The sequence below is a fragment of the Cyprinus carpio genome, chromosome B5 (genome assembly GCF_018340385.1).
Source record: "Cyprinus carpio isolate SPL01 chromosome B5, ASM1834038v1, whole genome shotgun sequence".
Lineage (NCBI taxonomy): Eukaryota > Metazoa > Chordata > Actinopteri > Cypriniformes > Cyprinidae > Cyprinus > Cyprinus carpio.
The window spans coordinates 11,980,457-11,994,184 of NC_056601.1; the positions used below are offsets into that span (position 1 = coordinate 11,980,457).

General features: G+C 38.6%; 1 protein-coding gene across 11 annotated transcripts in view; it reads left to right on the forward strand.

The window, feature by feature from the left end:
* The window catches only part of LOC109090701 (kelch-like protein 13), a 49,398-nt gene extending 36,044 nt beyond the window's left edge, over positions 1-13,354 (forward strand). For all 11 annotated transcript variants that reach the window (XM_019104527.2, XM_019104532.2, XM_019104529.2 and 8 more), the window contains 4 exons: positions 2,433-2,629; positions 2,714-3,509; positions 9,178-9,291; positions 12,113-13,354. In XM_019104527.2, coding sequence (XP_018960072.1) covers positions 2,433-2,629; positions 2,714-3,509; positions 9,178-9,291; positions 12,113-12,606 — 1,601 coding nt within the window. In that variant the 3' untranslated portion in view covers positions 12,607-13,354. The remainder of the gene's footprint in view (positions 1-2,432; positions 2,630-2,713; positions 3,510-9,177; positions 9,292-12,112) is intronic.
* The last annotated feature ends 374 nt before the right edge of the window (positions 13,355-13,728 follow it).

A 13,728-nucleotide genomic window follows, 5' to 3' on the forward strand; every position in this document is an offset into this window, starting at 1 on the left:
AGGTCAAAGTTTGACAGAAGAGAAGAGAGACTCCAGTTAAGATATTAATGAACAGACAATGTACTAATCAGTTATACTTGATTGTTTGTTTAGTACTGTCACTTTAAATCTTCTTTTGCTTTTTCCTTTTTTAAGTTTGTTAATCATGTAAATATCGGTAACATGTCAGTCTGATTTAGTCACACCAGAGACTTCCCTCAGAGCTCAGAATGTTCCTGATTCTCCCTCAATTCACCCCCTCCCTCACTCGCCCTCTCTCTCTCTGTCTCTCTCAGAAGCGCACTCTGTTTCTTGGGAAGAAAGAACAAAGCAAGAGAGGTGGAAAAAAAGATAAGAAAGAAAGGGATTTGCTCGGGGTTATTTGGGAAAGCATGTTCAGAGATAATCTGTTTGAAGGAAAGGACTTAATTTCATTATTTGAATTGAGTTCAGCTATTCCCTAAATAATTATGCCATTTAATACTGCATACTACCAAATCCTGGATGAATTTTTAACACAAAACTATTATGAGAGAGCACTAAAACAATTATAAAGAAGCAGTGTGCCCAGGGAATCCCCTTTCTGCAGGCTTACACCATTTCCTGACTAGAGCTGGGGGAAAATCGGTTTATCGATGCATCATGATTGCGAATCAGTCCAAAAAACCCAGAATTGATTCAAAGCTTAATTTCTAAACCATGGTGGTATGAGCACTTAGTTGCTTAGTGATTCTCTACACACTGCCGTTCATAAGTTTAGATCAGTAAAAAAAGTTAATATGCTTATTATAAATGTTTATTTGTTTGTTTGTTTATTTAATAAGAGACAATATACATTAATGATAAATAACATTTAAAATGTGTCGGATTTAGCCTAATTGGCTAATTTTCATCAGTAGTCCCTTGGCAGGTTGATGTTAAAGACGATGAAAACAGACAGACAGCAGACAAAATGTTCTTTTAACACAAAGAATTAAGAAACTCCAAAATCTCTACAAATGGTCACAATTTTGATACAACAGTAAACACATTTTCAGCTTTCTAGAGAAACCACAAGTACCTGTAATATATAAGTCCTTTAACTCTGGCGGAAATCTATTCCAGTCATGTGTTCCTCCAAAAGCAAAAAATAACTAGCCAAAAGGCAGAGTGAAAATATTAAAAATGTTACAAAAGATTTCTATTTTAAAAATAGAAACATAAATATATTAATTAGCACCGCTGTTTTCGACATTGATAAGAAATGTTCTTGAAAACCAATTTTGCATTCTGCATAAATCTTCTTTTGCTTGTGTATGGAATGTGTATATAGTAGGGTTGTGCATCTCCCTAACTGAGGGCGATGCGATATGTATCTCGATGCATAGCCATTGATACGACACATTAAAGTTTCATATGCAGCAGCTACCGTTGCGTTACAATTGACCCCATTGTGATGCAGTTCAATCCGATTTCAATTCGATTAAACACTGTGATTCAATGCAATACAATGCAATGGAAAAAAATATGATGCTATGCAATTCAATATGGTACAGATAGTTCACAAATCATGTTCAGACAGACAGTAAGTCATTAATTAACTCAAGTGCCTTCTGACTTCTAACACCTCGGTCTCCGTAGTAACTGTTTAGAGAGGAGAAATCAATCTACATATAAAATATTGGTTACAAATTATTGGTCACTTTCTAAATAATAAAAGTATAGCACATCTAGATAAATCATTTTTTTACCAATGCAGATATGTTAGAAATGATGCATCGCGATACAAATGCCAACTTGTATCCAATGCATACTTTTTTAAATCAGTGCATCGCATCGTTAACTTTTATGCTGATGCACTGGTGTGAATCTATGAAACTTACCATCCCTAGTATGTACAGAAGCTGAGAAATGTGCTGTCTGTTATCTTATAAAAGGTCAGTAGTATTTATAAGCCCATCAAAGTCCTTTTCATACATGTGTGCCATGAGCATTTAAGTACTGCAAGACTTCCATAATTGCTGTCTGTATTACTTTTTCATTCTCCCCTTGTGTTCTGCTTATCCCTTTTGCTTTTGTTCTCTCTCTCTTTCTCCATCTCAGCATAGTTGAGAAATCACATCTGAACTAATGAAAGTGGTTTGATTCATTTCAAACGTGGCTCTTGAATAAGTGGCTCATTATCATGGTAAAGAGAATTGGTGACAGCTTGCAGTGAGACTCACTTATCTTCTCTCTTATTTCCTCTTTCTCTCGTTCTCCATATTGTTCCTGTCACTCTCCCCTCTCTGCCTTTGATCCGCTCTTTTGCAACGTATTTTGCCAATCCCTCCCCCATTCTTTTCTTCCTCATTCTCTTCATCTTCTTTTCCCCTTTTTTATATCTGTTTTGCTTGCATATTTCTTTGCACTGATTTTCTCTTGCTTTCATCTCCTCCCTATGTCATCTTTTCCTTTTCTTTTTTTTCCCCTAGGTGGAATGAAAGAGCAGGATTTGATGTGTATAAAGCTGCATGGCGTGAATCGAATAGGGCTAAAGAAGATTATAGACTTCATTTACACCGCCAAACTCTCTCTCAACATGGAGAACCTACAGGACACCCTAGAGGCTGCTAGCTTTCTCCAGATCCTGCCTGTCCTTGACTTCTGCAAAGTCTTTCTCATTTCTGGGGTAGGACACTGTTCAAACCATTTCAAACAAGTACAGCTATAATGTACCTTGTAGTATTAACACATAGTTCTTACCTCCTCTTAGGTGTCGCTGGACAACTGCGTGGAGGTGGGGCGCATCGCCAACACCTACAACCTCACAGAGGTGGACAAATACGTCAACAACTTTATCCTGAAGAATTTCCCCTCGCTACTCGGCACCGGCGAGTTTGTCAAACTTCCATTTGAACGTCTAGCGTTTGTGCTTTCCTCCAACAGTCTAAAACACTGCAGTGAGCTGGACCTGTTCAAATCTGCGTGCCGCTGGTTACGCTTTGAAGAAGGCCGCATGGAATATGCCGCCAAGCTAATGCGCAATATTCGATTCCCCCTCATGAGTCCAACAGAACTCATAAACCACGTACAGACTGTCGACTTCATGCGTACGGACAATACCTGTGTTAATCTTTTATTAGAAGCCAGCAACTACCAGATGATGCCATACATGCAGCCGGTGATGCAGTCAGAACGAACTGTGATCCGTTCAGACAATACCCATTTAGTGACGCTAGGGGGTGTGCTACGGCAACAGCTGGTTGTAAGTAAAGAGTTGCGACTTTTCGACGAGAAAGCACATGAATGGAAGGCGCTGGCACCCATGGACGCCCCGCGTTACCAGCACGGGATCGCAGTGATCGGGAACTTTTTGTATGTAGTCGGGGGACAGAGTAACTATGACACAAAAGGAAAAACAGCTGTGGACACCGTGTTTCGATACGACCCGAGATATAACAAGTGGATTCAGGTTGCGTGTCTGAATGAGAAGAGGACCTTCTTTCATCTGAGCGCTCTCAAAGGACATCTATATGCGGTGGGCGGGAGAAACGCTGCAGGAGAGCTGGGTGAGTCAGGAAGGGATTTTAGTGTCACAGCAGGGGACAGATTTCTAAGGGACATGCTATGCTTCAATTGTTGACATGTTTTGTAAATATAACATTAATAGGAGTGTCTTGCAGTTTGCTAATTATGTGTGGATGAAAAACAAAAACAAAAAAAAAACACATTTCTAAATGCTAAAAGATTTAGCATAAATCTAACATAACCTAATTATAGAATGATTTGACTTGATCCTGGAGGGAGAGTTAGTTTGTCAGCAGTGCTGCCCCCTAAGGGGTATTGCTAATCATGTCAGTGGTTCTCAACTGGTGGGCCGTGACTCAAAATACTTCGTCACTTCTGTAGAAGCTAGCATAATTAGGCAGATACCAACATGGACTTGACTTCCCCTCCACCTGCAGAACCATGGACGAGATTACACAAGATAAAAATTATAACCCAGACTACATTATTTGTTCGCGTGCAGTGAGGATCAACACGTTTTGTGCCGACACCATTGTGTTTTGTAATGTGAATTTTGGAATGCTGAGAGCATGACACTATCAAAATTTAAAATTGCAGTGTAACTGAAGTAGCAGCATAATTTCTTAGTATCTGCACTCTAATAGTAGAGTGCAGATATGGCTCTATCCATTAGGGCTGCATGATTAATAGAATGCGATAGTCATTCACATCTTGTCAGTAAAGCCGGTTCTGTGATTAGTAGTAAATCTCCAGCACGTGCTTTCAGATAGAGCAGCATTTACTACACAGAGCCTTAGTTCACTGACAAGCTACGCGTTCATTATCGCAGACAATTTAATCGCGCAATAATGAAATTGAAGATATCATTCTGTGGTAATGACAGCTGTTTGCGTAGCTTCTCAGTGAACTACAGCTCTGTGTAGTAAATTCTGCTCCATCTGAAAGCATGTGAAAATACCACATTTAATAACGTTTTTACGCCAAACTCACTTCATAACGAGTGTTTGAAATAAATCCTTCTGTGAGATGATGTGGCTTCTTAAACAGAACAAGGCACACAACATATTTTATAGTATTCTAAGCAGTGATAAAGGCTATGTCGTTTAGCATTGAAATTATAAAAATTATAATAATAAGAACTCAGATTAATCATATATTGTTGTAGTCCTGTGTTTATTAGTCACGTTGAATCAATGAAAACAGTTCAATTACTGATTTCTTCTACAAGCTGATTTCTGGCCTTCGGATGGAGATTTACTACTGATCATAGAACTGAGCTTCACTGACAAGATGTGCATCAAGACTATCGCAACATTGCCAGTGGATCAGATGGTAAAGTCCATCATACATCACCAGAGAGAAGGCTGTCATATTACCGGAAGATCAAACTATGACATTTTGATGAAATATTCTGACTTAAATTTAAAAAAATAAACAAAGAAATAAATGTATGCATGGATGAATTGTTCACAAGAAGATCAGAAAGATGCATTTCGAAAATGAATGGGGTGATAGTCCATTTTCATATTGAGCCTATGTCTTGATAATAACTTTACTGCATATTATTAAGCATATGTGGTTAACTGTAATATTAATATATTTTAATGTTTGTTTTTTATTGTTGTTTACTGTGGACTTTAAGCAATTATGGTACTTTTTGGGTCACAACTCAATGTCAAACGTAAAATCCTAAAGCAAAACCAGTTGAACCACCCACACATTTTTATCTCATTCATTTGAAGGAGGTAGAATTCATCCTTTTATTGTAAAATTCAGGTATGCCAGGATTTGAAAAAGCTCTGTTAAAAAATCTTATTTAGTGCGGTATAATAGTGTTATTTAGTGCTTATCAGTGTTGTGTAAGTTACTTTAAAAAAGTAATCCACTACAAATTACTAATTACTTCTTTAAAATTGTAATTTGATTACATTACTGATTACTGCATTTAAAAAGTAATCAGATTGCTAATTACTTTACTTTAAAGTTACTTTCAAGTTTACTTTACTTTTCAAGTTATCAATAGGGCTGGTCCAAATATAATTTTTTGAGCTTTGAAGCTTCGGTAGTAATTAACACAGAATATTCGAAGCTTCAGAGGGAGGGGGCTGAACATATTCTTCTCTCTAACACCGTGTCTACACCGAAACGAGATGTGTTACAAAGTACAATAGAACCAATTATGCTGTCTACACTGGATGCGGCGCGTGGCTGACAGTATTCCCGACAGTAAACTGCTGCTGCGTTCCATTTATGACACAGCCTACTGACACAAATTTCAGATGATTTTCAACGGTCACTTTGTCACATCCAGTGTAGATAGACTTTAGCTGTTGAGGCGCAGGGCGACACGAATATCGCGTCCGGTGTAGACACGATGTAATAAAAGCAATAATCTCTGTGTGTCTGTCTGTTTGCATTTTTATTATGTCAAGAACCATTCATCCAATCTACTTCACGCGTGGCGGGTGTGTTGCTGCGGACCCAAGGGAGTGCAGTGTCGCATTTTGGTGCAATATGGACACACGACACGTTCATAGTTTATTAAACTTTTAATAAACTACAGAACAGCGGGAGCCTCACGCATTGTGATTCATGTTCACTCATGAGTGATTCATATTCAAGGGTGAATGAGAACCGTTTCACGGGAGATGCCAGTTGTTCTTAAAAAAGAAAAGAAAAAGAATATTCAAATCTCAAAATTGAAAATCGAATGCCAACCCACCGAACGAATATTCAAATAATCGAATATTCTGATCCAGCCCTAGTTATCAAACCTCAAAATGCACTACAAAGAGAAACTCATAGTTTTTTCACTAATTTAATATTGACAGAAAAAAAATACATAGGTATTATTTTTATAACCTACACTCCCAATATCAACACTTTTTTTTTTGTAAAATAAAGAAAACAAATTGGGTGCGCTCTCTGCATTCTCAGTCTCAGCGAATATCTTCCTGAAACAAGTCACTAAAATGAACGAAAATGACATGAGAAATACAGTAGGCTAAACTTTAATTGTCTATTATTAAATGAAGTAAGTCATGTCGAAAACAAATATTCACTGATAAAATAATCCGTATGAAACCAAGACGAGGTACAGTCTCTCCTGTCTGAGCTCACCTATATCACACCCACGCACATCACGTGCTGTAACATCATCATCCATGCGAAACGATGCTTGAGACGCGCAAACACGTAAATGTCCACATTACCTCGTATACAAAGAAAGATTCAAGTTCATCTCGGCTTCTTTTCGATTTTGGAAGACGCGCTGCTTAAGGAATAAGAAATTGTGATGCCGACGTGGCTTAATGCATTAATCTCATTCCGATGAGTCATTTATTTTTATTTATTAGTGTTACTGTGACATAAACTTGTACACATTCACTTTTTGAACTTTTCCCAAACTATAATGCCAGACTAAAATATGTTAAGTGCAACATTTTGAAATATGATTCATATCAATTGAAATACGACCTTTCATTGCATCTAAATGTTGTAGGACTCGGCTGCATTTCAGCTCACATTGTCCTGTGATTTTAATAAAGGGCATACTGACCCGCAAAACATGATTTTTTTTTTTGTTCATAATTTAACACTGCATTTTAACTTAAAAGTAACGTAATTTTATTGACATAAGTAACTGTAATCAAATTACATTAATTTAAAATGTAACGCATTACTTTACTGCGTTACCAGGAAAAGTAATTAGATTACAGTAACACGTTATACCTAACTCTGGTGCTTATTGACTGCAGTGCATCACTTTGTTATTTGATATTTATTTGTTGATTATACTTAGAGTATTTAATATACCTTCTAATATGTATTCAAGACAGATAGCAATTAGATCACCGTAGGCTACAGAAGATTGGATGCCCCAGAAATGACAGAAAGTGAGGAATCATTGGTGATGCACATGGATGGAGCACCCGTGAAACTCAAAAACTAATTAGCTTTGGGGCAAAAAGAGCTTTCAGCAAAAATATTAATAGTATACAGGATTTATGTCAGCACCGTGTGCTTTATAGTCATTATTCCAGCGGCTATGGCTGTATGACTGCATCAGGCAAAGGTGGAGCTTAACCAGAGATGATAGTTCTCACAGGGTGAATGCCTCAGTGCAACCTGGGTAATTAAAATACAGGGGCAGCTCCATATAGCAGAACACCAGTGCAAACACATTAATATCCACACACACACAAAAAAAAACAAAAAAAAATGACCCTCCCATCATCCACAGCAATGCTCCCCATAATTATGCACACAAACACACTCAAACCAGATATGTACAGCACCTCAAAATTGACAGGAAAGAGACAAAAACACACACAGATGTCACACTACAGAGGTTGAAAAAGTCTGAAAAAAAAGTTGAAAAAGTGAAAAAAGCACCAAAATATGTACTTACAGCTTTCTGCATGCAATGCACTTTGACACACACACACACACACACACTGACGATGCTCAAGCCCCTAGCGCTCAGTTGCCCATGTTTCTATAGTGACCTCTGTCATGGCGGTCAAGTGGAATTTATTGCTTTGAGTTGAATTTAATCTTTTTACCCCGTACTGTTTGAGGACTCTGCCCGCAGTCTAATATTACTGCCCAATGTGTTTGATTTGTCACACTCAGTACAGGATTTGCTGGAATTTTCCATTACTGCAGTTAAATATGAATGACAAGTGATTGATTTTAAAAGCTAATAGCAGTTTTTTCTTCATATTTAACTTGTTTTAAAAATGTGGACTGACAGATCCTGATAAATGTGTCTGTGTTGGGTCCTGAGGATTGAGTTAATGAATGTTGTGTGAGTGGTGTTGTCTCGCTCAGTAATTTACAGATATAAAGTGTATGAAAGTAGCATTTTTGGTTCTGAATCAGAACAGACGCAGACTCTCCTGTTGTCAATCATTAGTGGAAAACAGGCTGTCTGTGTTTGCTGTAATAAACAAATTTAGACCATGCTTGCAGCTTTTGGCAATTCCATTGAAAAGTCAAGCACATCAGTTTTAGAAAAACCTTGCAATAAATAATTGCACTCTAAAAATGCTGGGTAAAATACAACCCAGTCCTGGGTAAATATGGACAAACCCAGCAAATTTGTCCCGCTGGGTCAAAACAACCCAATTTGCTGGGTTTGTCCATATTTTACCCAGCACTGGGTTGTATTTAACCCAACATTTTTTAGAGTGTAGAAACTTTCTGTACACAGTTAACTTGTTGTGAAGTATGTATGATGAACAAATTGTCTCTCATCTCTACTTTAAATACCCATCATTTTTTTGTTTTGGACACTTTATTTCTGCTAATAAGTACTTGGAGAAGCTATATTTTATGTTGCTACAGTTTCTTGGTGAATTAGCGGTTTCTTTGTACGATTATTGGGTTTATATTGTATGCCTCCTTCAATAATGGTTAATAATAGATCATCTCTGTGGGAGAATGTTACTGAATCTATATTAATGGTCATCAGAATCTGAACTTGCATCTGTTCTGTGTGCTGTGAAAGTTGTGTATAATTGAACACTAAAGCGTCCCTATTCTCTCTGTTTGTGAGAGCATGACTAATGTACAAGAACTCATTTTATGTCCCCTTTAGACCTCTTCCTGGATCCACATTAACTCAGCTGTTAGTCTAATCATCTTTCTTGGCATTCAAGACCTTGTTTTCATCTCTAATTCTCACTGTCTCTTGTCTTTCTCTAGCAACTGTGGAGTGTTATAACCCCAGAACAAATGAATGGTCGTATGTGGCCAAAATGAACGAGCCGCATTATGGACACGCAGGCACTGTTTACGGAGGATACATGTATATTTCAGGTACCTGTCACACATCTGTATGTTTGTTATGTACACTACTACAATAAAAATTTTTGATGTTTTTGTATCATCTCATGTTCACCAAGGCTACATTTATACAGTCAAAATGTTAAATGTGATTACAATTTAAGTTTTCTGTCAATTTAATATAAAATGTAATTTATTCTTGTGATTACAAAGCTGAATTTTCAGCAGCCATTACTCCAGTCTTCAGTATCACATGATTCTTCAGAAACTATTCAGATATGCTGATTTAATGCTTGAGTAACATTTCCAAATATTATCAATGTTGAAGGCATTTGTGCTGCTTAATATTTTTGTGAAGATATGATACATTTTTTCAGGAGTCAAGCTCAAACTCTTGATTCCAATTGTATTTATATTCATTTTCATGTGTCAGTTTTAATGAAAACCAGATACTTCACCTTTAATATGCGCACAAGTTTGAGAAAAAAAGTAGAATTTAATCACAAATCCGCATCTTCATTCTCAAACACATTTTCACAGATCAGGTAGCTGGTAAGGTGTCGCTGACAGGAAGAGGAATAACTGGAGGGTGAGAATGAGATGTTCTCACCACACACACAAACTGATCTTTCATAGATCTGTGTGTGTTTCCTCTATCAGATGGCAAGAAACTAACTTCTCTAAACAGAGGAACAGAGACACACTCGCAGGGTGTTAAACTGCCCTGTGCAGGATCGTTCCCATCACATTCTCACTTTACAGGATTGCAGCTCAAATCCTGCTTTATGGAGATGAGTCCTACTTTCACTGAGAATGATAAACAGAGAGAGAGAGATGGTTGGTTGGATAGGGTGGTGAGAGGAGGAGAAGTAGTGATGACATGAATCAGAAAAGTGTTTCTGTGTGATAATGAACATGGCGGTATGTAGGAGGAGTGTGATTACACACACACACTCAAAGAGCTGTGATAATGCTGCTCAAGGCTTTCTGTCGTCTTCTCCCACACACACATTTACCACTCCATACATTAGCTTTCAAAACGAGCACGAGACCGATGACTCTCATTCAACCCTCCAGCAACCTCTAAATAACATTCTGAACTCAACATGATATGTGAGTGCTGTATATGAAGCAGTGTCACTGTAGTAGGGCCCTATGATTTCTGCGATATGGAAAATGAGAAATCCAGTCATAAAAATGGAATCTACAGTATAATGTGGAATGTCACTGACTTTTCCAAATTTTAGACGGGTAAATCAAAAGTAGGTCAGTATATGTAATACCAAAATTTTATTTAGCAAAAAAAAAAAAAATATTTAGCAGAATTTATTTAGCAGACAAATTTAAATACACAACACATTTTCCTGAATAAATAAAACAATAAATAATTTTTGTATGAAATTCATTGGAAATGATTTGATTAAGATTTATTCAAACCATTAAAATTTAAAACAGTAAAAAGGATCAAAACAGTATTTGGTTTTCCATTTCATAGGGTCTAAAATATCTAATGTTTTTTTAAATATTATTTTTTATGTTTTTGCCATATTTTTAAATACAGTTTATTTCTTGGCCTCTTAAAAAGACATTCTATGGACATACCCAAGAGCATGTGGATAGGGAAAATAAATGTTAATCATAATATCATATCTCATTTAGAAACCAGTCAAATCCAAATGGATAAAATCACGTTCTACTCTACCTATTTTCCGTGCTAAATATTGAATAATATGTCACATAATAAAGGTTAAATGCTTTCTGAATGGTGGTCTGAGCTAATGAAAAATGTGGAAAAACAAAACACTGATTTAGATCAATGTGACATTTCTGGAGCGTTAATAGCTGTTGTAAAAAAAATCTCTTCAAAACTGCACTTGTAATTACACAAAATATAAAACCTTCCTCCATGTTAGAGTCTTACTCTATTCTGCCTCGAGTGTTGTGTATTTATGCATGCATAAGTCTTTGTCTGGTGATGTACATTATGCATTTACACTGATTCTCACACTTCTTTCCTCCTTCCTCTCCTCCACCCACATTGTTTCTCTAGAGTATTTTTTAAAGTGCTGATCCCTTTGTTTTTACTCTGGTGTCTGTGTCCTTACTCCTGCATGCATGTCTCTCTCTCTCTCTCTCTCTCTCTCTCTCTCAGTCAGTTATATAGGTCATGAAGCAGTGGAGTATTAAGCTCTGCACTCACATGAGCATTAGTGTGCATGCATGAAACAGTCTCATCTTATGTGCTGCCTCATGCTTTGTTCTCTGTCAACATCTCTCTAGTCTCACCTCTTCCTCTCTCCTTTGCCTGTTTCCTCACCCTTTCACTTCAGACTTTATCCTCTTTCTGCTTTATTTGTGTTTTGATTCACACAAATGCACTGAAAGAGGAGAATGAGATAGTGTGTGTGTGTGTTTGAGTGAATCATTCTCTTCTCTTAGTAAAGGAAAGAATGGATGGATGGATAAAGAGTTATAGGGCATAAATAGGAGGGATGGAGAGAGAAAGAGAAGAGAGGGTCTGGTTGGCTGATGCCCAGGTGCCTGATGGGATGGTTCTTTTTATTTTCAGCCCTCCCTGTAGACATGTCCTGTTTTCTTTTTCCTCTTGTCTTTTTTTTCCTCTGCTTCCCTCTGTAGTTCATTTCAGGGAGTGTGCGGACCTGGTTGTGTGTTTGCGTGTGTGTTTTCGAGATGCATTATTCAATCTTAACTCTTTCCTCAGCAGACCTTGAGAGAGTTTATGCATTATTCACTTCTTGTTTTGTATATCTAATGCTCCTAAGAACGTTCACGCACAAGGTGTCTGTTACAGCAGAGAAAGTGATGTGAATTCTCTCTGTGGTTTGTTGTGCAGGTGGAATAACCCATGACACCTTCCAGAAGGAGCTCATGTGCTTCGACCCGGACGCTGATAAGTGGACTCAGAAGGCTCCAATGACGACGGTCCGTGGCCTGCACTGCATGTGCACAGTGGGCGACCGCCTCTACGTCATTGGTGGAAACCACTTCCGGGGCACAAGCGACTACGATGACGTGCTGAGCTGTGAGTACTACAGTCCCGCCTTGGACCTGTGGACACCGATCGCCGCTATGCTCCGCGGACAGAGCGACGTGGGCGTGGCCGTGTTTGAGAACAAGATCTACGTAGTGGGCGGCTACTCCTGGAACAATCGCTGCATGGTGGAGATCGTCCAGAAATACGACCCCGAGAAGGACGAATGGCACAAAGTGTTCGACTTGCCCGAGTCCCTGGGTGGCATCAGAGCCTGCACTCTGACCGTGTTTCCGCCCGAGGACCTCTCACTCGGCGGCTCACCAAGCCGCGAGTCTCCTCTGTCGGCTCCTTGAGAATGGACGGAGGGAGAGTGAGAGAGACAGGAATAAACCGGACACAGACATATACAGATGGATGAATAGATGCAGATGCAGTCTCTCTCGTTCTCTCTCTCTCTCTGTCCCCACAGGAAAAAGACAATGTTTGCACTCCCCACTGATATACGTTTCAATGGTGTCTGTGGTGAAACCCCATCCCTTCCCTCAAACGATTCCACTTCTCTTCCTCATCCCTCTGCAAATGTTGAAAAGTCCTTCCACCCCCTCTCGATGAGAAAGAAAAATGGAAGCACTCACAGGGTTGGGTGTAACTACATATTGACATTGCATTTGGGGGGTTTGTTTCATCTCTTTTGGCAGGAATAACCTAGACTTGAACAACAAGTGACTTTGCAATTCAACTTTTCTACCTGAGTCTCCAGAGTTTTGCTATGAAGACTATGAAGTTTCCCTGATCCCACCTACTCTGAGGTCGCCTGCCCCCTCACTGTTCACTCTCTCTTTCCATTATGCCTGCTCATTTTTCCCGTTTCTGTCCGCTCTCACCTCTTGCCCAGTTTTTTTACCCTCATTCTCTTGTCTCTCTCAGGGGGTTAGTTGACCTTTGACCACAGGATGAGGAAACGGTTTTAAACTCAGGGGTTGGCCTGCCCCCATCCCTCCCTGCCTAACTGATATTTCATTTCTCTACTCCTGCTGTTGTTATGAACCATTAACAGAATTGTGTTTTCTAAATTTATTAAACAAAATTTTGAGGCAAAAATAGAAATGTGGTGTTCTGATTTTCTTAAAAGCATCTGCTGTAGACTGGCTGTCAACATCATGTATTGTGAATACTATAGTAACGACTGAAGGGCTGTTGTTAAACAGTGTGCAGTAGAGTGCCTGCAACGCCTTTAGCCATGACTGTTTGCAAAATACAATAAGAGCTTGAGTGCCATATCGCATTTATTTAAAGATTACTACACAATCGTATATTTGACCAGTCAGCATCCAGGTTCAGAACCATCCATTGTATAATCAAGAATCCACTTCAGCAGCTGTTTTAAGAGTCCGGCATATATGGACTTGAGTGGACCAGCCTGGACAGAGACACTAAGGGTTTCTGAAGAGTTTGATACAGTCCACATCACTGAT